Source organism: Eumetopias jubatus, unplaced genomic scaffold (genome assembly GCF_037043125.1).
Source record: "Eumetopias jubatus isolate StellerSeaLion01/CBP00866 unplaced genomic scaffold, mEumJub1_p1.0 scaffold_13, whole genome shotgun sequence".
Taxonomy (NCBI): Eukaryota; Metazoa; Chordata; class Mammalia; order Carnivora; family Otariidae; genus Eumetopias; species Eumetopias jubatus.
In genome coordinates this window covers 96,692,149-96,718,461 of record NW_028274819.1, presented here as the reverse complement: position 1 = coordinate 96,718,461, position 26,313 = coordinate 96,692,149, and the positions used below count along the sequence as shown (strand labels likewise).

The 26,313-nt window shown below is 47.0% G+C and overlaps 1 protein-coding gene across 1 annotated transcript in view; it reads left to right on the top strand.

Moving 5' to 3' along the window:
* TECTA (tectorin alpha) overlaps positions 1–26,313 on the top strand; it is a 68,427-nt gene that overhangs the window by 4,162 nt on the left and 37,952 nt on the right. The window contains exons 3-9 of the mRNA XM_028125986.2: positions 1,926–2,213; positions 6,015–6,152; positions 6,502–6,667; positions 10,240–10,652; positions 16,272–16,842; positions 18,837–19,429; positions 21,002–21,575. Coding sequence (XP_027981787.2) covers positions 1,926–2,213; positions 6,015–6,152; positions 6,502–6,667; positions 10,240–10,652; positions 16,272–16,842; positions 18,837–19,429; positions 21,002–21,575 — 2,743 coding nt within the window. The remainder of the gene's footprint in view (positions 1–1,925; positions 2,214–6,014; positions 6,153–6,501; positions 6,668–10,239; positions 10,653–16,271; positions 16,843–18,836; positions 19,430–21,001; positions 21,576–26,313) is intronic.

Below are 26,313 nucleotides of genomic sequence, written 5' to 3'. Positions count from 1 at the left end.
CCTCTGTCTCTGGCCATCGCTGCATCTGGGACCTCTATATTCTCCAAACTTTGTTGTATAGCTCAGAACTGACTCCCATCAGAAAATAATTCCCTCGTCCATTACCTAACCAGTGGTCCTTGAACCACATTGCCTCGGTGCCTGTTAGAAATGCTGCTTCTCGGGGCCTACCCGCAACCTGCTAAATCAGAAACTGGGAAGGGAGCCCAGGTTTTCATGAGCCCTCCAGGTGATTCTGATGCCCACAAAAGTTTGAGAACCCCTGACCTTAACTACGGAATATAATCAAAATACACCGGAGTCAATACCAACTCCCTCTGGTAGTCTGTGTTTTAAAGACAGCTGCTCCTCCCTAGCAAACATATTGCCCTGGCATCCCAAAATGCCTTTTGGGTTCCACTTACAGCAGAGCCTCCTTGTTCTATAATAGCTGATGGTAAGTTTCAGAATGTGTGGAGCTGACTTTGGAGATGAAGGAGGTGGACAGGACCTCCATTCTGGAAGCCTTAGTCTTTCAGCCCTCTAGAAGATATGTATTTCATTGAGCTCCTCTCTCCTCTGTCATACTATGGAGTCTGAACAATTCTTGCCCTTGCAAAAGGAGGGTCCTTAATTTGGAGCAGACTTATTTAAGGGCAATTTGTTCCCTGGGTTTCCACTTCTTTGAGTAGTGCAATCTTTTTCAAGCCTCTGGGTTGTTCGCTATCTCTTGGAGATGATAGATTCTTAATGTCCTGGCAGCTGGGTCTCCAGCTTCCTTTCCAAACCCCACACCCTTGCTTCCAAAACAGATTGATGGACCTTTGGCCCAGGTGCTGATAACTTCCCTCTGGGATCTGGGTCACTGTTAATGTCCATTATATTACTAATTAATAGGAACATACCAAGCAATTGAAATGTATAGGAAAGTGATCTCCAGGTTTTCTGTATCCAGGAATTGCAAGTGTCCCCATCCCAGACATTTCTGCGGTTGAAGCCATACAAGCCACGGGGTTAAATCAATCTCGTGGAGCTGCAGACACAGGCAGAGGCTGAATTGTGTACAGGTCCTGCGTCAATGGAGTATACATATTGGCTGTGATTTGCAGTTTATTTATTTGCAGTCATTAAATGACTAAACCTGTGACTAGGTTTAGTCATTTAATAAGCTTACTAAGTCTTTTGCAAATCATGAAGAAATCATCATAGGATAGTCATTTATATATACAATGTAAAGATTTCATGTCTCCATTTTTATGCAGAAATTATACAAAGAAGGAATCACACTGCAAGAGCTTTCATGGAATTGGGCATCTGTAGGTTGTAACCTCATCCTTGTTCTGGGTACAGGGTGGTTGTGAAGTCAATCAAATCAATAGAAGTCCTTTAAATGCCTCATCTAGAGCAGGATATGGTTGATCCTGAGATCTGAGTTCAATAATGGAGTGTTTGATTTATCTTTTACTGACACTCTTCTTTTGTCATATACTAGGAATCAAGGTCTAATATACAGCTCGACAATTTTTTAATTAAACTTTTTGCTTCCATGGGTTTTTTTCTGTTTTTCTATCTATTTTGCATCTGTGATGCTGGATCTTCTTTATGGTCCACATTACCTCCTACCTGGCCCAACACACACACATACACACACACACGCGCGCATTTGATAAGTGTAAATAAAGATAGGATAAAGAACATGAAAATGAGACTGATTATTAATAAGAAATGAAGCTGACCACAAATTGAAAGTGAAAGAAAACCAATGAGTTGTCTGGAAGTAAAGGAACCTCCTAGTTGAGAGATGGAAGCTGGTGCTTGGGGGTTCTAATTCGATCGCCTAAAAGTTGTTTTCATTCGTAGGATTAGGCAAACGTCTGTCTTGGTTTGTGACTCTGAAGTTGTCACATTTTCAAATGCACCGTGCCAAACCTGTCTTATTTTCACAGGTCAATAACAATGGAGTAGTTTCCTTCAATGTGCTAGTGAGCCAGTTCACGCCAGAATCCTTTCCCCTGACGGATGGGAGGGCCTTCATTGCTCCCTTTTGGGCCGATGTTCACAATGGAATTCGAGGCGAGATCTATTACAGAGAGACCATGGACCCTGTCATCTTGAAAAGAGCCACCAAGGACATCCGGAAGTACTTCAAAGACATGGCAACCTTCTCTGCCACTTGGGTTTTCATTGTGACATGGGAGGAAGTTACGTTTTACGGAGGGAGCAGCACCACACCTGTAATAATTCACATTTTCTATTTTCCGCTTCATATCTTGACATCTAATTCTTGTCCATCCTCACTACTGCGACGCAGTCTAATTGTGAGAGCGGAGGAATGTCAGTTTCTTGAGTTAAACTAATGAGTCTTGCCATCCACTTTCCAGGAAGCAGAGGGAGCTATCATACCTAACCAGGCCAGCCAGCCGTGATATCTCAGACATGTCATCCCAATCACTCATCATTATGAATGTCTACAGACAGCCCCTCCACAATTTTCTTGCAGTAGGTAGCATTTCTATTTTGCAGGAGAGTGACTGAGGCCCTGCGACCTCATCCAGGCCACATGATCAGGGATGCATCAGGAACCCAAAGGTCCTTTATTCTTGCCAGAGGCACAAATGCTTCTCTCCATCGGTTAATTTCCTTCTCCCTCCCCCACTTTTTTTTTTTCCTTTTTTCACAAAGCCTGGTAGGAAGAAGAAAATAGAGGGCTGAATTTGGGTACAAATGACCTGGCTCATTTTATTATGTTATGACCTTTTTTTTTTTTTATTGAGACTAGGTCTGGAATTATTCATATTTGATGCTAATTGAAGTGGGCAGTTAAAGCATTTCATGAATAAAGTTTCAACATCTGCTCTGAAATCCCAAATGAGCAGTCAAATAAAAGTCAAATAAGAAAGATTATCACTGGCATTATCGTAGAGATAATCAACTTTCTACATAAAGGGACAGAACATGGTTTTCACGAACACCTGTGGCTCGTTTGGGTGACTTTGGCAGTGGAGATATTTGAAGTCATTGACACGTCTCCAACTGTATAATTTACAGTAAGCAAAGACACTCAAAAATCTGCCCTCTGCTTTCTTAGCATTATTTCCAATTCCATCTGTTTTCTAATTTCCTTGGCAATGAGTCAGTTGTTTAGGGATGGAATTGAAACTCCTGAGATAGAGACAGAGGTGGACAAGCGCAGGACCAGCCATCCCTGGCTGCCCCTCAGTGAGCACAATGTGTTTTAGCACCTTCTGACCGGAGCATGAAGGTGCACTTTATCGCTAAGAGGTTCTGGAGAACAGAAAGACACAAGTTTAAACAGTGGATGCATTGGCTGGAAATAACCTCTCAAGAAGCATACATTTCCCTCTGTCATGTTATGGATTGCTAACGACTCCTCGGGTGATGTTTTATGTCTTTTAAACCTCATACCTTACAACGTTAAAATGCAGGATACCAGTGATCGATAAATTCTAGTGTCAGCCGGGGGAAAAAAAAGGGAAGAAGTGCCCATCAAATGCTGACCACCATTTTTTCAAAAAAACTTCCGTTGGCCATAAAAATGGCAAGATAATTTAGATACTTTCTGCTTTATACTTTGGAGTAAATTTCTGGGCTAGAGTAAAGAAAAGTAAGAAGTCTTTCAATGAGGATGAATGAGGTAGCATCTAAGTGCTTTGGGCTCCTTGGAGAAAAGATGGTACATGTCCATCCATCTCGATCTTTGAAATTGACTCCTCTCCCATCTCCCATCACCCCAGAACTCCCCTCCTCTGTAGGAACACACATCATCAGGCCAACTAAGCACTTCTCATGAGAAGTCTCTTAGAGGCAGCGGGTGCCATGGAAGCCCAATAACGAGAGAGAGGGAAGGGGACACGTTTACTTTAAGGAAGGAAAACTATATTTATTATTAGTATATTAGTATATTATGTTGGATGATACACATAAATATTGTGTGTATCACCCCACAATGATGTTGTGTAGTAAAGGGAACTCTCTCTGCCTGAAAGGTGAGCGAATAGGCCCAAGAAGTTAAGTGACTCGCCCAAGGGACAAGCAAAGAGATTTGAACCTCACAGGAGGCCAAGCAAGGTTCAAACTAACATCTTCTAACTCCCAATTCCTGACCTGGTTCCCCCAGGCATCACTGAAAGTCCTCTAAAGTGTAAAGGGGCTTTTCAAACATTGAAAACATAGTTTCTTTTTTTTAATTAATTAATTTATTTTTATTATGTTTTAGCCAACATATAGTACATCATTAGCTTTTGATGTAGTGTTCAACGATTAATTAGTTGTGTATAACACCCAGTGCTCCTCACCACACGTGCCCTCCTTAGTACCCATCGCCCGGTTACCCCATCCCCTCAGCCCCCTCCCTTCTGTCCAAAAAAAAGGATCTGGAGGAGTCTTAGAGCAAATGTTGAAGAGATAGGTATGTGTAGGTTATGTGAGAGCAAGCCAGAACGTGCATGCGGGTGAGCCAGTCCTTGTAATATTCTTAGGGTAGTTGGTTGGTTTTGAGGTGACTTCTGGGTTGTTCTCAAGATCCGCTTGGGCCAGAGATCTTTCCAATTTTATTTTAGGAGAAGGGATCTACTTCCTGAAGGAGAATCCTGGTCTGGAGGAGGGTTGCACTTTAGACCTTGTGTGACCTTGACTTGGTGCCTGACTCTAGAACCTGACCCTGCGGTTATCTTAGAGCAATCTTGAGCTGACTGTTCGTGCATCTCTGTGCCCCACTTAACTCTTTTGTTGAGCTGGGCCAAAGAATGGAGGCATATACCTCCAGGACTCTATCATAAACGCCATCGGCCGTGGCCAGAACAAAGCCTGAGGAAAGAGCTCTCATTTATAAAAAGGGCTTTTCTTTCCTTGCACCTCATCTCCCTCCCTGGGACCGTCTAGGATGGGAGATCTGGGGCTTCCAAGATCCCCTTCCCCAGTCTGATTACACAGGATAAGGATTTGGGTCTTCCTCTGTGTCTGACTGGATGTTAACCAGCACGGTATCAGGCAGCTGGGAAAAGTACAAGGCTTGAATGGAAAAGGTCAAAGCAGCCTCTCCTTTAACTCTACTTTTATTTACATTGTCTGAAAACCTGTGTCAAGGGGTAGGGGTTAACAAAAGGAAATAGTAAAGGACAGAGTTTGCTATAGCTTGTTTCTGGAAACTGTGCGAAGCTTGTTTGGATTTGTAAAACGTTTCTATCCTAAGAAGGTTAAAATGAAGACAGCGCATAATGACAACACACAAAGAGACAGACTGGGGACTCCAGCTCAAATCCCATTTTCTGTTGCTGGGTACTTGTAAAATTTCCAGCAATTCATTTCCCTTAGCCTTCAGTTTTTAAGCTCTCGGATGGGAAAATTGCCCACCTTATCCTTGGTCTGAGGTACAGACGGGTGTTGAGAATTTGGCAGATACCAAGTGATACATAAATGCTCAATTAGAAGACCAATTTTTTCCCACAAAGTGCTTTTTTGAAAATCATTTTCCAATTTCCACTTTAAAAACGGAAGACCTCTCACCAGGATTTGTGGCGTCTTCTAGGATCGAGGGAACACAGTGCAGACCTTGGCCTTAGTCACACTGAGGAGCATTTGGTGGCTTTCCTCCCCATCTCCCCACGCCCCACCCACCCTGCTCTGGGAACAGGTGCTTGCGCAGCCCTTCCTGGGCCGGGACCACTTCCTATAGTTTATTCTCATGCTGCCATCTACAGGTGCTCATGCATTATCACAAGCTGAGCTGGGCCTCTGACTTTCCTGTCTGGTTCCAATCAGAGCTGTTCAGAGGGGTGCTGAGTCAGCCTTTGGGTTCTTCTCAGGCAATTTCTCTTTCAGGTGCATGCTCCCACATGTCTTGCTTTCCCCAGTGGGGGCGAGAACAAATTCAGAGGGGAGGCAGAGTATGAGGGCTGGCATTGGAGAAGCTCTGAGCTGCTTGAGGGTAGGGAGGGTGCAGGGGAGAGGGGGCTGGGGAGAGGACCTTCTAGGGAGGAAAGTCATGAGACCGTCCATTCTCATCCATCCCGTAGGTGAACACCTTCCAGGCTGTCCTGGTGTCCGATGGATCCTATACATTCACGCTCTTCAATTATTATGAAATCAACTGGACCACTGGGACGGCGAGCGGCGGCGACCCCCTGACCGGCCTTGGGGGAGTGATGGCACAGGTAGGTGGCTCTCCATTTCATCTCCATCGTGTTTCCGAAGCACTGCTCTCTGCCTATGTTGCTCAGCCTCCTGGAGGGAATCCTGCCAAGTTTCTCTAGCTTTTAACTAGAGAAGTCTATCTGATTTTGCAGGTGGAGCGAGAGGCTAATCTTGCCCATCTTTGATATCTTCATCGGGGTGTGGCATGAATGAGGCAAGCCTTTCTTACCTGGAATGGTGGCCCCGGGGACTCCAGGAGAAGGGGTCTCCTGATTTCAGTGTGCCCGATGCTGCAAATAAGGTGCTGGGGCGAGTTAACCAACAAGGGTGGTGTTTGTGTTCAAGTCTCGTCTTCCCTTTGTGTTCTAGGCAGGATTTAATGGTGGAAACCTCACCAATTTCTTCAGCCTCCCGGGGTCAAGAACCCCTGATATTGTGAATATCCAAGAGACCACGAACGTCAACGTTCCAGGCCGCTGGGCATTTAAAGTTGATGGGAAGGAAATTGACCCAGCCAATGGCTGCACCTCCAGAGGTAAAGGCTTTTCCTCTTCTCCATGGCAAAGTGGGGTTTGCTTAGTGTAGATTGACAGGCAGGCTTTTAAGCCATGGGGGCGGGCTCATTCCCGATGCCTTCCTCTTTTGACATCTCTCAGCTGGGTAATGGAGATCAAGGTAATTTTAGCATGCACATTCATCACACCAGGAGCTGAAACCCTGCATTTGCTCCACGGTGGTTTCTGTAGTCTCAGAAATAACTCCAACATGGACATGGCTCTTGAGTGATTGCTCAGCCAGAGGGACAGAAGGGAGCCCTCCTGTTTAACATTATTTTTGTTGTTATTGTTGTTGCCATTTCTCCCTTCCCCTTTCCATTTTTCTTCCCCTCTTTACTCCTGCTCTGCCATCTGCACTTTGTAGATCCGCAGGAGTGGGCGAGCTTGGAGCGTTGCCAAGTCTCCACGAGAGCAAATCAGCACTTCCTAGTATGATTAGAAAGCAAGGGGAGAGAATGTCATCCTCTTTAGGGTGGCTTCTCCTCAACTCCTCTCTGTAGCAGCAAAACAGGCGGGAATTGGGGGACAATCAAAGCTGGTGTCAGGTCTGTGTGATCAAGCAGTAGTAAGAGCTTCCCTCAGTTTTCTTTACATTGACATACAAAGTTTGGGGCCTTCTCTGAACTATCAAAACCTCTTTGCATGTGCGAAATAGCCCAGACTGTCCCAAGAACATCCTGGCTTAGAGGCTCCTGCTGCTCATGTGTCAGAAAGTGTTCAGGAAACCGTGTTTCTGTTGGTATTTCTGGGATGGAGGCTACAGCAACTAGAAGTAGGAAATCATCCATCTAGCTGTCTGTCCATCCACCCAACCCTCTACTCATCTATCCATTTAGCCAGCCAGCCATTGCTTCTTTCCAAAGAACATTTGAAAGCCCCAACAAGGTGCTGGCCACTCACTAGGTGTTGGAGATGAAGGAGCTCTGACTCCCACAACATGGCTGGTAGAGGACAGCCACGGGAACAAGGATGACACAATATAGGACATATTGTGATGGGTGCGGTGGGAGGGGGCGGCAGAAACACAGAGGAAGACCCTGGAGACAATGTTTGCAGATGTTTAAGAAAGTTTTGGGTTGGGATGCAGATTTTAGGTGATCTCTTGTCTCCTCCGATAGAAAGCATGGTCTGGGGACCCGCAAGTCTCAGCAGCTCTGGGAGGCCTCAGGTTTCTTTTGACTCGGCTTCAGTCGGTGTAATATACAGAAGAACCACGTTCCCAGGCCTGAAATGCCCACGCCCTCGGCCCCATTCACTACACTGCGGTCAGGCTTATCAAACCTCTGGACTTTTGCTCTAATGAAAGGTCATCTGTACAGATGTCCCTGCCTGGGCATCCTTGTCTCTGTGGACTCTGGGAAGTCCTCCACGTTCCGAATAGCAAATAAATGTTTTGGAGCTGAGCCGATATGAAACTGGATGGGAAAGAACCTAGCTCTAAAGCTCATCCGTCTTTCAGAGATGGTGCCCTCCTCCCTCACAAAGTGCAAGACAGCTTCCCTTAAGGTCTGCGAGAGATACCAAACCAATACCACATTATCTCTCTCCCCTTTATGGCCTGGACTAGGGACCTATCCAGTGCCTCCACCCCTGTGTCCAGGCCTCACGGAGCTGCCTGGCCGCGGTCATGCAACCTAAGTGCCCGGTGACAGCCTCTCACCCGAGTCCTGGGAACGAAATGCCGTGATAATGGAAAACGTCGGCTTGCAGAGCTGTAGAGCTGGTCAGACACTAGGCACATACAAAGTCTCCACCTTGACTTCATTCTTTCCCCTCCTGAGTTATGGGTTTGGGTTTCACATACAGGACAGATTCAATATTCTTCTACAGACTGCTGTGCATTTTTATGTGCCACTGTACATATATCAATCTAATGAGAATCGGGTTTGGCCTGGGTGTTAGCTGGGGGAAATTTGCATCGAGCTGGTTTATTATATCATCATTTTGCAAACAAAATTATCTCAGCGAGTCTACCTTTTGGTCCGAACCTCCTCTGTTCAAAGGCATTTTCCTCTCATTTATTGGAAGCCTGAAAAAAACAGAGGCTGGAAACCATACTTCAAATGCATGCAGCCTGGACCAGTGCCAAAGAGCACTGAGCCTCAGCGCCCGCCTTCAGGGCTGATGCGTATGACCTGCTGGGAATGTGAATAAATCTATTATCCCATATTTGGGCTCTCTTCTCAACAGGTATGAAACACAATTGACCGTGGAAACATCATTGTTGCTGTTACACAGACACTGAATGGACTGTTCCCAAGGCAGCTATGCCTTCTGCTTGGGTTAATCTTGCAGCCCATGCTCTTCACTAAGCATTCAGTTTTGTAACAGAACGTGAGACATCTTTCCAAACTACAGTTTCAAGCTACGGTGAACTCCTGGCATATGACATTATTTACGTTTCTTAATGCTGTATCTTTGATATGTCCCTTTTCAGGTATCGATTTACAAATGCTTCTCCCTCTCTCCACATGTACCCGCTTGTGAGAGTCTCGCTCTTCCCCATGGGACAGGGATGAGCAAATAGCACTGCCCACATTTTACATGTTGGAAACCTGAGGCAGATGGAAGCAAGCCAGTAGGCTTGGAAGCTGATTGCAGAGCTATGACCACTTTCCAGGTCTCTTGGCTCTGACACCCAACCAAGGACAAGATCACAGGTCCCAGCCCAGAGACGCTTCTATTTCCATTGAGGGCTGATATTAACAACTGGCAAAGTTTGAAGTTTTCAGTGGGGGGAAATCATTTATTTAGGGAAATGGTTTTAAAGACTGATTGTCTACCAAATACATAGTAGTAAATAATTTTAAATCAGCACACCCCTCCCCACCCCCACTCCATTCTCCTCCTGACCTGGATTCTGTCGAGAAGTTCTGCCCCATGGATAAAGACAGAAAAGTACTAGATTTGGACAGGGCCTGGGGTGAGCGAGAAGACAACTTGTATAATACAGGTTCTCCCTAAGCAGTGTCTGCAGGATTTATGAGCCCTTGAAGTCAGAGTCAGCCCTTTTCAGAATCCTCCCAGGGAGCTTGGGACTTAAACTTGTGTGGCTGACTCCTGATTCATGCTTATTGATCTCTTCTGGTACATACAGGGCCCCCAACAAATGTTTGCTGAATGAATGGGTGAGTGAACCAGTCAACAAATTAGCACACGAAGCAACTGTGTTGCTAAGTTACCAGGGTAAGCTGGGTCTGTTTCTGGAATACCCTTCCTCTTATTCCTGAAGGGAAGGATATGACCCCTGTGGGTCAAGCCTTTGCCATGGACTAAGGTGACATGTCCTTCCTTGAACGAGCATGTGCTCACCAGCCATGGAGACAATGATGCCACGAGGTAGACTGGATGCCCACGGCCTTGGTCTGGAACCTGGGTGCCTGAGTGCTCTGAAGCCTCAGTTTCCTTTTCTGTCAAGCGAGGTCGATAACACCTGCCAAAGAGGGTTCTTGTGTGGATTACATGGTATAATGCAGGGAAAGCCTGAGCCCCATGCCTGGTACAGAGGGTAAGTGCTCAGTTTGTTGGCTTTAATGTCATTCTTCCCCAGGACAGTTCCTTCGGCGAGGGGAGGTGTTTTGGGATGACCTGAACTGTACCATCAAATGTCGCTGCCTGGATTTCAACAATGAGATCTACTGCCAGGAGGCCTCCTGCAGCCCCTACGAACTGTGTGAACCCAAAGGCAAATTCTTCTACTGCAGCCCCGTGGAGACCAGCACGTGCGTGGTGTTCGGGGAGCCACACTACCACACTTTTGATGGCTTCCTCTTCCACTTCCAAGGCTCCTGTGCCTACCTGTTGGCCCGACAGTGTTTGCAGACTTCCAGCCTCCCCTTCTTCAGCGTGGAGGCCAAGAACGAACACCGCGGGGGCTCAGCTGTCTCCTGGGTGAAGGAGCTCTCCGTGGAGGTCAATGGCTACAAGATTCTCATCCCCAAAGGAAGCTACGGAAAAGTCAAGGTGAGACCCTCTCTATCCCTCCTGGAAAGATGGAGAAGCTGGAGATTCTTCAGCCTGGGGAAGACTTTCTCAGATCTGCTGGTTCTGCTGTGTGATGTTTATACCGAAGAGATGCATGGCTCTTCTTTCCTTGCAAATATCTTGTAAAACTTTTTTACGAGACTAAATTTTATTTGTATAAGAGCCAACCTAAGCTCCCTCCTTGATATGCCTATCTGCTCTATAACTTAAAGTACATTTACATTCCTAGTTACCTCATAAACATGGGCATACACAGACACACACGCACACACACACACACACACACACACACACTGTCACACATACACACACGCATGTCCAAGCTCAGAAGTAACTGGGAAGAGAGGTAAGCTCAGTGTCTCATGGACCTGGCTTGCAATAGTGGTAGCCACAGGGTCATGCCCGGGAGATGGTGCAAACATAGAGTACACACTCATAACTCAGTAGAGCCTGTCATTAACAATCCTCACCCATCCCCCATCCTGTTTGCCCAAGAGCTGCTTCTTCCTTGTTAGAGAAAGCTCCAAATTGATTAGTGTTTCCAGAGGCACATGCAGGCACCACGAGTGGGCGTGGTGAGCTCTTTAGTGAGGCGGGGGCGGGGGAGGTTCGGTGAAGGCTTTGTCCAAACACCCTCTCATGGGATCCCCACTCTTGCCTGGAGGAAGAGCGAAGAAGGTGGCTCTCTGCTGGTCTGTTTAGCATATGCAAATGATTCCTGTCACTGTCCACCTGGATTTCAAGCAGGGGCATCCATAAAGGAGGGAGAGCAAAAAGCCACTAGAAACTACTCAATTTGCCGAGGCCCCAATTTTCATAATCTTCATGCCAACCTTGTTGCAACCATGTATTCATTCCAGTGATAATAACCAAGACCACACAGCGTTGATGGCTTCAACCCAGAGCAGTTCTTATCCCCATGCATGGAAGTCATTACGGAGATTACAAACCAGAACTGAAGCCAATGCAGGGATTTCTTTCTTTTTTTTTTTTTTTTTTTTTAAATATGGGTTGTAGTTTTAATTAACACAGCATGTCCAACAAAATGCAGGACCAAAGAACCAATTCCACTTTTCCTGGCTCTGCCCGTTGTAGGGCTGTACTGCTTATCATGGTCATAATTAGAAAAGTGAGCTTTTACTGTGGCTGCAATCCCAGTTTGCCTGTTATTTAGTTAGCCTCTCTGAGGCAGCTCTGCATATCAAATCAAGGTAAGACTTTGGGTACAGAAGTGTGGAGTTTCTCCCTTTTAAATTTCTATCATGCTGTTGAGCTGGATCCTTGTCCTTGTAGAGGATTTCAAGCTAGAAAAACATTCTCCAGCATTCCCCTGCTTGCCTGAATTCTGGGGATAATGTGTACAATATCCGTAGGTGAGGAAGAAAGCTTTATGCTTTATTTCTGTTTTCCATTTTGATTAAAATTCTTTTTCACTCGCAGTCAGCCTCTTTTTTCAGAAAGAAAGGGACACTGTCATCTCTTTCAGGCCCAGCAGCTCTGCTAATTTTGTGTGGCTCTTCTCCATCGTCCAAGCATAGGGCATGGATTCCTCAATTTTCTGGAGCGACAGGGAGATGTGGATGTGAATGTAAATGTTTCAGAAAGAAAAGGTTATGTGACTCCAACTGTGAGCTAACAACGGCTTCCTTTTCCTCTTGCCAAATGGCTTCCAAGTGTCTCTGGATACACCTGCTCTGCTGGGAGGGTGGTTGTGTGGCCGGCAGAGCCCCCACCCAGGGTGAAGTGGGGACAGGCAGGGAGAGGGATGGGCAGCAAGAAGGAAATGTCTGTGAGGCAGTTGACTTCTGCAGACATGCTCGGCCTGGCCGGGAATGGCCAGCAAGATCTGTTCTTGCAAAATACAGATCACCTTTCTCCATCTGCTGGGGACTAGTTTCTGTCTATGGATTTCCCCCCTTTGGATTGGTCTCAAATAACAAAACAAGCAGTTTAGGATTGTATCTGCTAATGGGGACGACAGCCAACCAGCTAAAATCCGTATATAATAAATGTCTCCTTCTAGCTCATACTGCTCAGTTTTCCTATTTCTCCCCAAAATAAACCCAAGTAGTTTAGGGTGCTGCAGTGAAAAGACCATCGAGGCCTAATAGCAGGTAGTGATGAAGAACTCAGACCTTGGGGTCAGATCTGCTCGGTGTCTGTGCCGCCCCTGCCGGCTGAGTGTGCTTTGAGCTTCATTTTCTCCATCTGTAAAATGGGGTAATAGTGTCTAGGAGGCAGGGATCCAGGGCTGTATTTGGACTTGGTTACCTCTACCCATCACTGGGACCAAGGCAGCAGAGAGCAGTAGCTTTGGAACCCAGCTGCTGAGAGTCAGGCCCTGTCACCTACCAGTCTTCAAGCCCTGAACCTCAATTTCCACATCTGCAAAAGGGGAAGATGCTAAGGTCCTTCTAAGTTTGTCATGAGGATGAAAAGGAACAGCCACATGTGCGATATCTAGTACAAAGCCTGGCACACAGTAGGCACTTGATACATGGCGCTTCCCACATTGCCGTCGCCACTGAAATCCCTTTGAGTTCTAAGAGCTTATGCTTCTACAATTCTCCTTCTCTCTCCTAATCTCCCCTCTACCCACATCCTGTCAAAGAGGAAATGACTTGAATACAGGGAGAAGAAGAGAGACCAAGAGGTGAGGTTCATCTCCTGCTGGCTAGTTGAGATTTGAGACCTGGGACCGGAGGAATGAAATAAGAAATCACCCAGGACTTCCTCCTCTGAGCACTGTGGGGGACAAACACAGTGACTCTCTAATCTGTGGTTTAAACTGAGACACGTTTCATGTGGGAGTGAACGGGAGTGCACTGAACACTTATACCAGGAAGGAAGGTATAAACTGGGCCAAAGTGGTGCCTGTGGTCAGCCTAGGGCTTAAATCAGTCTAGATCCAGTGCAGAGAAACCGGGTGGCGGAGGGGACCGTTGGAATATCCAGAGACAGTCCACCTCATGGCTTCTGTTTCGAGACACGGAAGACTGCCTGCCCTTTGTTAGCAGGAGCTTGAGTGAGAGTGGAGGGGGGCGCTCGGCAACAGGCATATTTGGAACTTACAATTATACCAACCTTGAGGAAGACTTCATTTCCATCTCAGCATGGACAGCACATAAAAGTCATCCAGTGCTCTTGCAAGCTGACCTTCCTTATAGTATGGCTTTTCTTGCCTGGGTTGGCTAACCTGCTACCTAGAAGACAAGGATGGATCAATCTACTTGTAGCTCTCTGTAGGGTGGCTTATTTCCCCAGCCTATATTTTTGTCCCCTCCCCCATTTAGTCCTACTAATCTCCAGACACACGCAATTGCGCATGGCATCTACCATGGTGAATTTTGGAGTGACGTTTGGACAGGCTGCTGCCTCACTTCCTAGAAAACTCAGAGAGTAGCACAATGGAGGCCATGAAGACCCTTGTCCTTCCTGGGTGCCCGAAATCAGTATGGGTCCAGTGCATTGACTATGCACTTACAGGCTGTCCCACTGAGGACTGAGCTGGGCTCACCATCCCATCCCAGACACAGACATGATATCTATGGGTGCTAGGCATGGTAAAGTGTAAAAAAAAGAAGAAAGTGAGCTCTCTCTGCTGGAGGCTTCTCAAGCCATCTACTCACATGAGCCACACACGTGGGACTCACTCTGAACTGTTTCCCCCACTTCTCTCTCCCCACTGCAAAAAAAACACCAGGTTCTGCTGAGTGGACTCCATGAGCTTGTCCCACCCTCGAATGTCGGTACATAGCTTAGGCCCTCATGCTCCATTCCCCTGGACTTTGGCATCTGCTCCCTGTCTGTTTTCTCTGCTTCTTATCTTTACATGATGGTCAGAGTGGGCTTTCTGACATGCAAATCTGACTCTGTCATTCCCTTACTTAAAACATTTCGGGGGCCTTGTCTGCAGAATAGAAATCCAAGTTGTTCTGTTTTTGTTTTTGTGGACCTCCAAGGTCTATTCCCAACACAGAGGCCAGAAGAATTCTTTTAAAATGGAAGTCAGATCATGTCAGTCTTTTGCTCTGGACACCCTCTTGGCTCCCCATGTTGCTCAGAGTCAAGGCCAAAGTCCTTTCAATGGCCAACAAAGGTCTCCCTGTTCTGGCTGCTCTTATCTTTCTGGCATAACCTACCACCGCCCTCTCCTTGCTGTCCCTGCTCCAGCCATGCCAGCCCTTGAGGTCCCGGGAGCACCCAGCCCTTGAGGTCCCGGGAGCACCCAGCCCTTGAGGTTCCGGGAGCACCCAGCCCTTGAAGTCCCGGGAGCACCCAGGCACACTCCGCCTTAGGGCTTGGCTGTCACCTACATGGCATCCACTCTCACCCCAGATAACAGCCTGGCTTGCTTCCTTATCTCAAACATCCCCTTCTCTGACCATCCTCTTTCAAGTTAAAAACCCTCTTTCCTAGCACTTCCCTAGCGTCTATTTTATTTATTTTGTTTGTTTGTCGTTGGTCTCCTCAACCAAAATATACATTCTGTGGGGCAGAGATTTGTGTCCCTTTCACTCATTGCTAATCCCCAACTCTGAACGGTGCTTGACACACAGAAAGGCCCGAATCGCCGTTTACTGAATGAATGGACCATGGACCTTGCCCGTGTCTCTAGCTTCATCTCCGGCCACCCCTCCCCCACTGCCGTCCAGTAACACCCTGATGAATGTCCCCGTGCTCATGCCCTGTTTCTAAACCCCTGCCTTTATTCTCTTGTCTTGGAATTCCCTGCCCCCACCCTTCCTTTGGCCACTTCTCTTCATCTTTAAAGACCCAGGGCAAGCTTAACTGCCTCCAAAAAGTCTTGCAGGACTCCCTGAGGCTGGATATAGGATTCATCTACTGTTCTCCCATTGCATGATCCATTAATGCATATTTAAAACAGTTTATTATAAATTCCTATTTGTGTCTCTCTTCCTCAGTAGACTGAGACCACCATGAGGGTCAGAGACAATGATATTCTTTGTTCTTTATTTCTCAGCACCTCACATAATGCTTGGTACCCAGTAAGCATTTAAATTTGTTGATTTTTGGGAATGATTACATGACATAGCCCTGGCATCAGGAGGTAACAGAGTGAAACACTCAGAGAATAATACCAGGGCAGCTTCCAAGCTAAAGTGTGGGGACCAGTTTAGGGTACACATTTCAGCTGGGAGGAAGGGTCAGGGAGGCCTCTAGGCAGTGACTAGGTCATGGGAAATATGTGACTTCAGCTGAGACTTAAAGGAATGAATTTAGAGGAAAGGAAAGACAGGCTAACTAGTCTTTCGTGAAAAGCTTTGAAGCTAGCCCTAGAGCCAGCCAGGAAGGGTTGACAGCCACCTGGTCCCCAGAGGAGTCTCGAGTGGTGGTAGCCATGCATGTCTTCCTCCGTAGCCTGCTCAGCTGGTCCACGCCACCCTGCTTCTGCGGGGTCCCCCAGGCCTTGGGCTTCATGGAAGGCAAGCTTACTGGAGCACCAGCAGTTTGTGGGGGAGGGGGGAGCAGTGTCTCTGGAGCACTGACTTGCTTTGCTTCCCTGTCCCGACCTCAGCTGGACCCATTTCCCCTGGCACCTGCTCACCTGCCTTTTACCATTACTGTTGTTGGCAGGTTAATGACCTAGTGACTTCCTTGCCGGTCACATTAGACTTGGGGGCGGTGAAAATCTACCAGAGTGGCATGTCTACTGCCGTGGAAACAGATTTTGGGCTCTTAGTGACGTTTGATGGCCAGCACTACGCCTCCATTTCCATCCCAGGCTCCTATATAAACTCCACATGCGGCCTCTGTGGGAACTACAATAAAAACCCCCTGGACGACTTCCTCCGCCCAGACGGCAGGCCGGCCATGTCCATCCTGGACCTCGGAGAGAGCTGGCGCGTCTACCACGCCGACTGGAAGTGTGATGCAGGCTGTGTGGACAACTGCACCGTGTGTGACGTGGCCACCGAAGCGCTCCTCTTTGGCCCTGACTACTGTGGCTTCCTCAACAGGACGGACGGCCCCCTGTGGGAGTGCAGCACTGTCATGGACCCCACGGCCTTTGTGCACAGCTGTGTGTACGACCTGTGCAGCGTGAGGGACAACGGGACGCTCCTCTGTCAGGCCATCCAAGCCTACGCGCTCGTGTGCCAAGCCCTGGGCATTCCAATCGGAGACTGGCGAGTCCAGGCGGGGTGTGGTAAGCTGGCATCCTGCCCAAATGGAAGGCTGCGCCGGTGCAGGGGGGGCTGGGGAGGCGGTTTCCAGGCTCCATCAAAAATCTCCTTGTGGAGACCAATGGCCCAAGAGTGAGGGTGAACTGAAAATAGCCAGACATTAGGAACAGTCAAAGGATCTTTATTCCCCCCCACACACCCACCCAATACCATAGTCAGAAAACGAGAAGCCATTGATGAGCCTCAATGGTTCGGAAACACGGAACACGTGGCAGGAAATGCTTGGCCACGGGAAGGCCCGGTCCCAGGGATGGCTATTCCAGGCTCAGGCAAGGTGGTGGGGTTTTCAGAGGTGGAGGCGGCGATCTTTGCGGCCATTGAGTAAACATAGTCGCTGCTCTGAGTAATCAAAAGCAGCTTTGGGGGAAATAACTCACCTCCCAAATGGAACCAACAGCATTTGTCCTGTGGCTCTTTCTTCTCCACCTTCCATCCCTCTAGATTCTGTGTCTCTGGCTCCGTAGCCTTCCTCTGACCCACTGGTGTTGGTGGGGAAAGGGCTGCAGCAGGGAGCAAAGAACATCAGGAAAGAAAGCCCTTTATCTGAAATGCTAAGTGGTTAGGAAAAGCCCCAACAGTGTGGGGAAATTCAGTTTCCTTTGAATTACCTTTTACATTAAACATTTTGTACCATTTAGTTGTCTTGTTTTCTCCTTCTATCCCACTTAAACTCTCTTACCCTGTTTATACGTATTTTTAAAATAAGCAAGCAAAATAACAGCTTCTTGGAATTCTGTGGGTCTTTTTTTTCCTAGCCCTTGGTTTTCTCCACAAGAGTACACAGAGCATTATATCCATGCATTTTAGATTCCTATGCAGATGATAAGGTTTCAAAGTTTCTTTCAGTTCCAAGGCTAAAGGGAAATTTTTTTTCCTATCAGTATAGGCTGGATTCACAAAATCATCATGTATCAGATTCAATTCTTGGAGAATTGATCAAACCGTGAAGAGACTGTTTTCTTGTTGCTTGGTTGTGTGATTGACCAACCTCTATTATGCCTGGAACATCCAAATCCTGACTCAATTTGAGATTGAAGATGGCTTTTTTGGTATAATCTAAGATCCGTGTATAATCTAAGAGCATCCACATTGCCTAATTAAATCACCTGTAATAGCTATTTTTTCCCCTGGTGGTACTATTTTCCTATCTTTCACATTCCCCACCCCTCTCTCATGTTAGTGGGATGAATTCTAGTAGATTCAGACAGCTAGTTTACCAGTCCCTTGAGCCCCTGACTCTTGGATTCAACCAGACTCAAACATTTATGTAGACTCAGGTGTTCTTAAAATAAGAACCAGAGGCTTCTGAGGCAAGAAGGGCCTTGAGGAGGCATTTAGTTCCAACCCAGTCTCCTGGAGGAACAGGCACACACCTTCTTTTCAGATAACCAAGGTTCTATCTTATTTTTAAGGTCCCAGAGTATTCATTTTCAGTCTTTTTTCGTCACTTAGGTATTTCGAGCGCCTCCCTGTTAGAAATTTCACGTTTTCAAGTGGCTCCTCCCACGGTTACATTTTTCATTCGTCCTGCAAGTTGGATTTATTTCCTTCTAAGAATGGGCCATGCTGTTTAAGATCAGATCAACTTATATGTCCATCAGCTGAAGATCTTAAAGCATCTTGCTGGTTGTAGATTATCCAATAATAAATCAGTGTTGAACAATCCGTCTAGTCTAGTTAGGATAGCAACCTGAAGTTTAATTCAGCCAGGATGATTAAATGAGAGTCAAGCTCACAATTCAATCACGTTTCCCAGTGGCTATCACAAAGCAGTGGAGCTTGTTTCTACAGACACTACCTCAAGTCTCTTGCCTGATGAGTGGCCGCTGGGCCCTCATTCTAGGAGCTAAGCGGTCCAGAAGGAGCGCCCTTCCTGCAGGCCCCTGCGGGTGCTGGATCCCTGTGGTTAGCACCCGGGACACTCACCTGCTGTCGTGCTCTCTCCTCTCCCTGTCAGTGTCCACGGTGCAGTGCCCGAGCTTCAGCCACTACTCCGTGTGCACCAGCAGCTGCCCGGACACCTGCTCGGACCTGACGGCCTCCCAGAGCTGCACCATGCCGTGCACAGAGGGCTGCGAGTGTAATGAGGGCTTTGTGCTCAGCACCAGCCAGTGCGTCCCATTGCACAAGTGTGGCTGTGATTTCAATGGCCACTACTACACCATGGGGGAGTTCTTCTGGGCCACGGCCAACTGCACGGTGCAGTGCCTCTGTGAGGAGGGTGGGGACGTCTACTGCTTCAACAAGACCTGCCGGGGCGGGGAGGTGTGTGCCGTGGAAGACGGCTACCAGGGCTGCTTCCCCAAGCGCGAGACCGTGTGCCTGCTCGGCCAGAACCAGGTGCTGCACACCTTCGATGGCGCTGCCTATGCCTTCCCTGCCGAGTTCTCCTACACCCTCCTCAAGACCTGCCCTGAGCGGCCTGAGTACGTGGAAATCGACATCAACAAGAAGAAGCCCGATGTGGGGCCCGCGTGGCTGCGAGGCCTTCGCATCCTGGTGGCCAACCAGGAGGTCAAGATAGGAGGAGTCGGGGCTTCGGAAGTCAAGGTAAGACTCCTGATGCCCTTGCGGCTTTTCTGATGAGTCTCGCCAAGTGAAGGAGCCCTAGTCTTCAGGTGTGCCCTTCTGCCTCTGACCACGAGTGGATTCCAGGAAGGCAATGACTCCGAAGTGGGGGCATTTCTGAACGTTCGGCACCAAATCAGTCTCTCAGGAGGGTGAAACGGAGTGAGGCTGGAATCCTGCAAATTAGGGATAGCTGTAGCAGGACTGGCTTTCTCTGTAACACCCGACGCTTACTGGACGCCTACTATGTGCCAAGCACTATTCTAAGTAGAATCACACCTAATCCGATGAGGGGTATGTTTTCATCCTCACTTTACCTGTGAGAAAACTGAGGCACAGAGAGGTTAAGTAACTTCCTCAGGGACACACAGCCATAAAGTGGCATTTGAGCCCAGGCAGGCTGGCTTCAAAGTCTGTGCTCTTTACCTTATACTATACTGACTCGCCTACCTGTTGATGGGAACCCACGTTGGGTAATGCAGACGGTACCCGCAGGGGCACCTCCTGCCCCTCTGACCTGGTCTAAAATATTCATCATTGGGCATCCAGATCATTCGTTCTAGAAGGATCATTAGGAATCATCTAGTGCCACTATTTGTTTGTGCATGAAGATCCCAAAGGGTTAAGTGAGGGATGGGGGACCTCACAGCTAGGTGGTGATGGCATGATGGGAGGGCGGATCTCCCCGCTCCCAACCCAACACATATTTGGTAATATCACAGGAAGTCAAATTTGGAAAACAGAAGTCAACGCAGTCCTGTGCTAGGAGATCAGAAAACACACGTCCAAGGACTGAAGAGGCTGTTTTCATTCCCATCGACACACTGGCAGAGATTAATTTATTAAAAGAATAGTAAAAGGTGGGCACCTGGGTGGCTCAGTTGGTTAAGCAACTGCCTTCGGCTCAGGTCATGATCCTGGAGTCCCGGGATCGAGTCCCACATCGGGCTCCCTGCTCAGCGGGGAGTCTGCTTCTTCCTCTGACCCTCCCCACTCTCATGCTCTCTCTCTCTCTCATTCTCTCTCTCAAATAAATAAAATCTTTAAAAAAATAAATAAATTCAAAATCATAAAAAAAAAGAATAGTAAAAGGTAGAGATAGGTGGGTGGACAACTGGATAGTCAGATAGAAACTCTATGCTCCCAAGGGGCTGGGACTCAGGAACAGTCAAACTTGAAGGAAAGGAAGGAGCCAGAAATGTGGGGAAGGAAGGGCGCGATCAGTGAAAAGGAGCTGTCAGGCAGAAAGAAGAAGCCACATATATGTCAAGACAACTTCTGCTCACATTTCACTCTTGTTTTGGGCTACCTTAGGGTCTTATGTATACCCAAATAAACAGCAAGTGTGTTGAATCAGAGGAGCCCAGAAAGAAACAAGAGATGCCCATGCAGAAAGAGTTTGTGTATGTCTGTGTGGTTTCCACAGCCCGCCAGCTTCTTGACATTTCTCAAAGGAAGAGTCACGGGGCAGAACCATGTCTTTATTTCAGAACCTAGGAAATTGTGGGTATACTGTGTGCATCTGGAATTGATGATAGTGATTTGGTTTTTCAGCTGAATGGTCAGGAAGTGGAATTACCTTTTTTCCATCCTTCGGGGAAGCTGGAAATCTATCGAAACAAAAACAGCACGACGGTAGAGTCCAGGAGTGTTGTGACCGTCCAGTACTCGGACATCGGTCTGCTGTACATCCGGCTCTCCACCGTTTATTTCAATTGCACAGGCGGGCTGTGTGGCTTCTTTAATGCAAACATCAGCGATGAGTTCTGTCTCCCCAGTGGCAAGTGCACGGACAACCTGGCGGTGTTCCTGGAAAGCTGGACAACCTTCGAGGAGATCTGCAACGGGGAGTGTGGGGACCTGCTGAAGGCTTGCAACAATGACTCGGAGCTGCTCAAATTTTATCGGAGCCGCTCCAGGTGTGGCATCATCAATGACCCCTCCAACAGCTCCTTCCTCGAGTGCCACGGGGTGGTCAATGTCACCGCCTACTACCGCACCTGCCTCTTCCGCCTGTGCCAGAGCGGGGGTAATGAGTCGGAACTCTGTGACTCCGTGGCACGGTATGCAAGCGCTTGCAAGAACGCCGATGTGGAGGTGGGCCCCTGGCGGACCTATGACTTCTGCCGTAAGTCGGGGCTCCATGATGCGGGAGGCCACCTGGGAGGGGCAGGAGTTGAGCTCAAGGACAGTCTGATGCTTGTGTGTACCTTCCTCGTCTGGTGTGTCCTTTGGAAGGCCCCTTACCCCAAACCCGACTGGTTCTCACCTTTATTTCTGTTTCTGTTTACACAGCGTCTCTTCATTGTGGAGGAATTAGCCATCCTATTGACTCTTGGTTTTAGCTAGCGGAGGATATGCGTCATATCAAAGACTAGAAGTCTCTGTGATGGCTCCATCAGGGCCTTCTTTCTTGGCAAAGAACAGCTCCATTCTTTCCATAGAAGGTGATCAGAGCACCTTTCACGGAGTAGAGATTAGAGCTGCTCCCTGGGGCAAGCCTGACAATGGCTATGAAGAGAGTCCCACGTTGCTTGCTTTTTTTTCATTTTGTCCCCCAAGTATCTGACCCCTCTCGGGAGGGCGGTGGCAGTACTAGTAGTAATTAGAATAATTGCTGAGAAGCCCTGACGTATAACACCCGGGACAATGGGGGAGGCCAGGGGGAGGAGTGAGGTAGAAGGGGCAGGGGGAATGGCCGAGAGGGCAGGACCACTGCCCGGAGCAAGGACTGCCCCACCTGGGCTTCAGCACACATGCCTTTCCCACCAAAAAATCGGCCCCAAACCAAAGCCACCATTAAGATTCTATCCTCTACATCTGTTCATCTCTCTTCCACTAACCTCCTACTATCTAGTTTATTTCTCAAAACTTTTTATCTTGAAATAATTGCAAAGTTATAGAAACGTTGCATGAGTGTCTGTGTACCCATTACCCAGATTAACCCACAGTTAACATTCTGCCCCATTTGTTTTATCATTGTCTCTCGCGCTCTCTCTCTGCATTTGAAAGTAAGTTACATACATCATACCCCTTTGCCCCTAAATACTTCAGTGTGTATTTCCTTAGAATAATGACACTCGTTTACAGAGCCACGGTATCGTTACTGACCTTAGGAAATTTAACACTGATACAATCATTTAATATCCACATTTCAATTTTGTCAATTGACTCATGATGTCCGTTATGGCTTTCCCCCTTCAATACAGATCTAGTCTAAGACCCCATGTTGTGTGTAGAGCTCTCATGTCTCTTTAGTCTCCTTTAATCTGGAATAATTCCTTAGCTTTCTTCTCTCTTATTGTCATTTTTAAAGAATACAGCTTCCCACCTCTTAAAATAGAATGGCCCTCCATTTGGGTTTGACGTTTCCTTGTGATTAGGTTCTGCTGTGCGTTCCTCTCAGACTCCTGCGTAGGTGACGTCTGTTTTCCTCATGGTACCACGTCACATGCAGTGCATGCTGTGTCTAACCTCTCATGAGATGGACACAGTGGTCCCCTGGTCAGGTGTTGTCAAATGTCTCCACTCTGTGGTCACATTTTGTTCTCTTACAACTAATCAGCTACAGGTAGGGAGATACTTTAAGACCATGCAAGTATCCTGCAGAGAACGTATGAGAGAGGATGATAAAGCAAATGGGGCAAAATGCTACCTGTAAGCTCATATCAAAATCCCCCTCCTCTATTTAGTGCCCATTGATGATCTTTGCTTGTATCAGTCTTTTTAGCATGATGATTACAAGCTAATGGTTTCCAGCTCCAGCACTCTGTTCACTTATTTACCAAAGTATAGATGTCATTCTACTGTAAGCAAGAGGCTTGCCTTCTTGTTTGTGTGTCTGCCTCTCATCCATTCATCCATTTATCCATCCATCCATCCAACCATTTACCCATCCACCCATCCATCTTAATCATCTTTTTATTGAAGTATAATTAACATGTGGTGTTATATGAGTTTCAGGTGTACAATATAATTCAACAATTTTATATATTTCTCAGTGCTCATCACCGTAAGTATATTTCTAATTCCCTTTGTCTATTTCACCCCTCCTCCAATCCCCTTCTGACAACCACCTATTTGTTCTCTGTATTCAGGGGTATGTTTTTTTCTTCGTTTCTTCTTTTCTTTATTTGTTCATCTGTTTTTTTTTTTTCTTAAATTCTACATAGGAGTGAAATCATATGGTGTTTGTCTTTCTCTGACTGACTTATTTTTCTTAACATAATACACTCTAGCTCCATCTCCATCATTGCAAACGGCAAGATTTCATTCTTTCTTGATGGCTGAGTAATATTCTATTGTATGTATATATACCACATCTTCTTTATCCATTCGGCTATGGATGGACACATAGCAATCTAAGTATCAATCATCTATCTTATCAATATGGACACACACATTCATAGTTTTTCAATTATTTTTATTTCATATTATATTTGTTCATGATTATGGTGTTAAAATTATTCCAGATTTGGCCTGTGGGAGCCCTTCGAGCTGCCTCGTATGTCCTTTGGGCATGCCTTGGTCACTTTCTTACTTTCTGGTATACCAAGATGCTCCACATTCATCCTGTAATCTTCCCTGCCCCAGACTAGAATCAGCCATTTCTCTAAAAAGCCCTAATTTCCCTTGGTGGGGACTGTTCCTAGAAACCAAGATCTGGGTGAGGCTTATCCATTGCTATGGGGGTATTCTTGCTTTGCCACTAAGCCCTTTCAACAGAAAATCTTAGAGCTAAGAACTAGCACACACACACACACACACACACACACACACACATTGCACACATACATACAGGCTTTTTACATCTCTGGTTTCTGAGCTTTGGGAGCCCAAGGAGCATGTGGATGGTTTGATGGCTCTCATCTCAGAAAAGGCAGTGATATTCTTGGTGACCCTTAACCACACTGGGGAAGGATGAATAGCAGACACTGAATCCTGAAGCTGGAATTCTGGGAGCATTCCTATGTCACCTACAAGGAGAAAAGCTTCAAGGTCTCTCCTGACCACGACTAGTGGGACCTTGTAATATGTTCTCCCAACCTTCTTTTTAATCTGCCTCCACATCCTCTCTGGTCCTCTCTGCCCCTTATCTACTATGATCTCTGTCCCTCTCCAGCTCTCAGTTTTCTGGTTGCAGTTCATTCACGGTTACAGGGTTACTGAGCCCGGCCCCTACCAAATCTATTTTGTTGCCCCGCCATGTCACCATGTCTGCTGTCCTTTCAGACTATGACTTCCGCCCAACAGGCAGTGTTTCTGGATTGGTTTTGTCATGTACGGAGCATACTTTGGTGGCATTGGCGGTGCAAAGCACAGTGGAATGGGGATGATTCCCTCTTTTCCTGGGTGTGATGGTTGCTGAGAATAGCTTCTCACCACCCCTCCTCTGCAGAGCTGGGGGAAGTTCTTTTCAGTGCCTTTTTTAGAAAGAGAGAGACATGTGGACAAAAGCAGCCAAGGGTCTGGCAAGAAGGACCAGAGTGTGCATGTTTGATCAAGAAAGACTCAGGTACTAAGGGGTTAATCTGGTCAGGGTCTTGCAGGCTGGGGAATGGGCTGAAGACCAGCTGCAAATCAGGAACACAATCTTCTCTGGGCCTGGCGAGAGACAGAGACAATCACTGCTTCTGTGTTCTGAGATTTTGAACCAGCCCTTATGTTGGCAGAGCTGGGCTGCCCAATTAAATAATTTCACAGAGGCATTTCAGAGGCCAGAGGAAGTTTTATTACTTCACGTCTGTATGTTCCAGACTTTCAGACAAATTCAGACAACACAATAAGTCATCAAGTGAGAGCCATTTAAATAAGTGATGTTATTTGCTATCACCATAAACCTGCAGTCAGTGTTATAACATTCATAATTTAGAGACAAATGTGAAAATCCCTCTATACGGACATATTTAATCAGGACTGAACTAGCCTTCAACTCCAAAGCCATATGATATTGTAGTCAATGGGAGTGGAGATAGTCCTTTAGCCCAGAGGAAAAAAGATTGGCTCTCAGTACATAGTATAGAACTGGTGAGTTGGTACTTGTGGGCAGGGCTATTATTACCGTGCAATTTATTTCTCTGTAGTGTCCTCTCTGTCCTTGGGTTGTAAAACACTCTTAAGGAGTGAGAGTATGCACAAAAGCTAAAGAAAGTGTTAAAGAATTGGCACCTCTTGTCCCCGGGGGATAGTGGGGACATTTGCGGATCTCTAGACCACCCAGACCTCTAGGTAGGTTTCTTCTGGCTCCTGGATTCATCCATGCCCTGCCCAGGTCAAATTTTGGCAGGCTGATATAATAAAGAGAAATGGGAAGGTGACCTGGAACTCCATGGTGAGCAACACATGCTGTTACCATATTATGTGCTACCCTTTGTGACTCAGAGACTTGATCTATCAAGGAAGGCTTCTGGGCAGAAGTGCAATATGAAGTGAATCTTTTTTTTTATTATTATTATGTTACGTTAATCACCATACATTACATCATGAGTTTTTGAGGTAGTGTTCCATGATTCATTGTTTGCATATAACACCCAGTGCTCCATGCAGTACGTGCCCTCTTTAATACCCATCACCAAGCTCACCCGTCCCCCCACCCCCCTTCCGCTCTAGAACCCTCAGTTTGTTTCTCAGAGTCCATCGCCTCTCATGGTTCGTCTCCCCCTCCGATTTCCCCCCCTTCATTCTTCCCCTCCTGCTATCTTCTTCTTTTCTTTTTTTTTTTAACATATAATGTATTATTTGTTTCAGAGGTACAGATCTGTGATTCAACGGTCTTGCACAATTCACAGCGCTCACCATAGCACATACCCTCCCCAATGTCTATCACCCAGCCACCCCATCCCTCCCACCCCCCACCACTCCAGCAG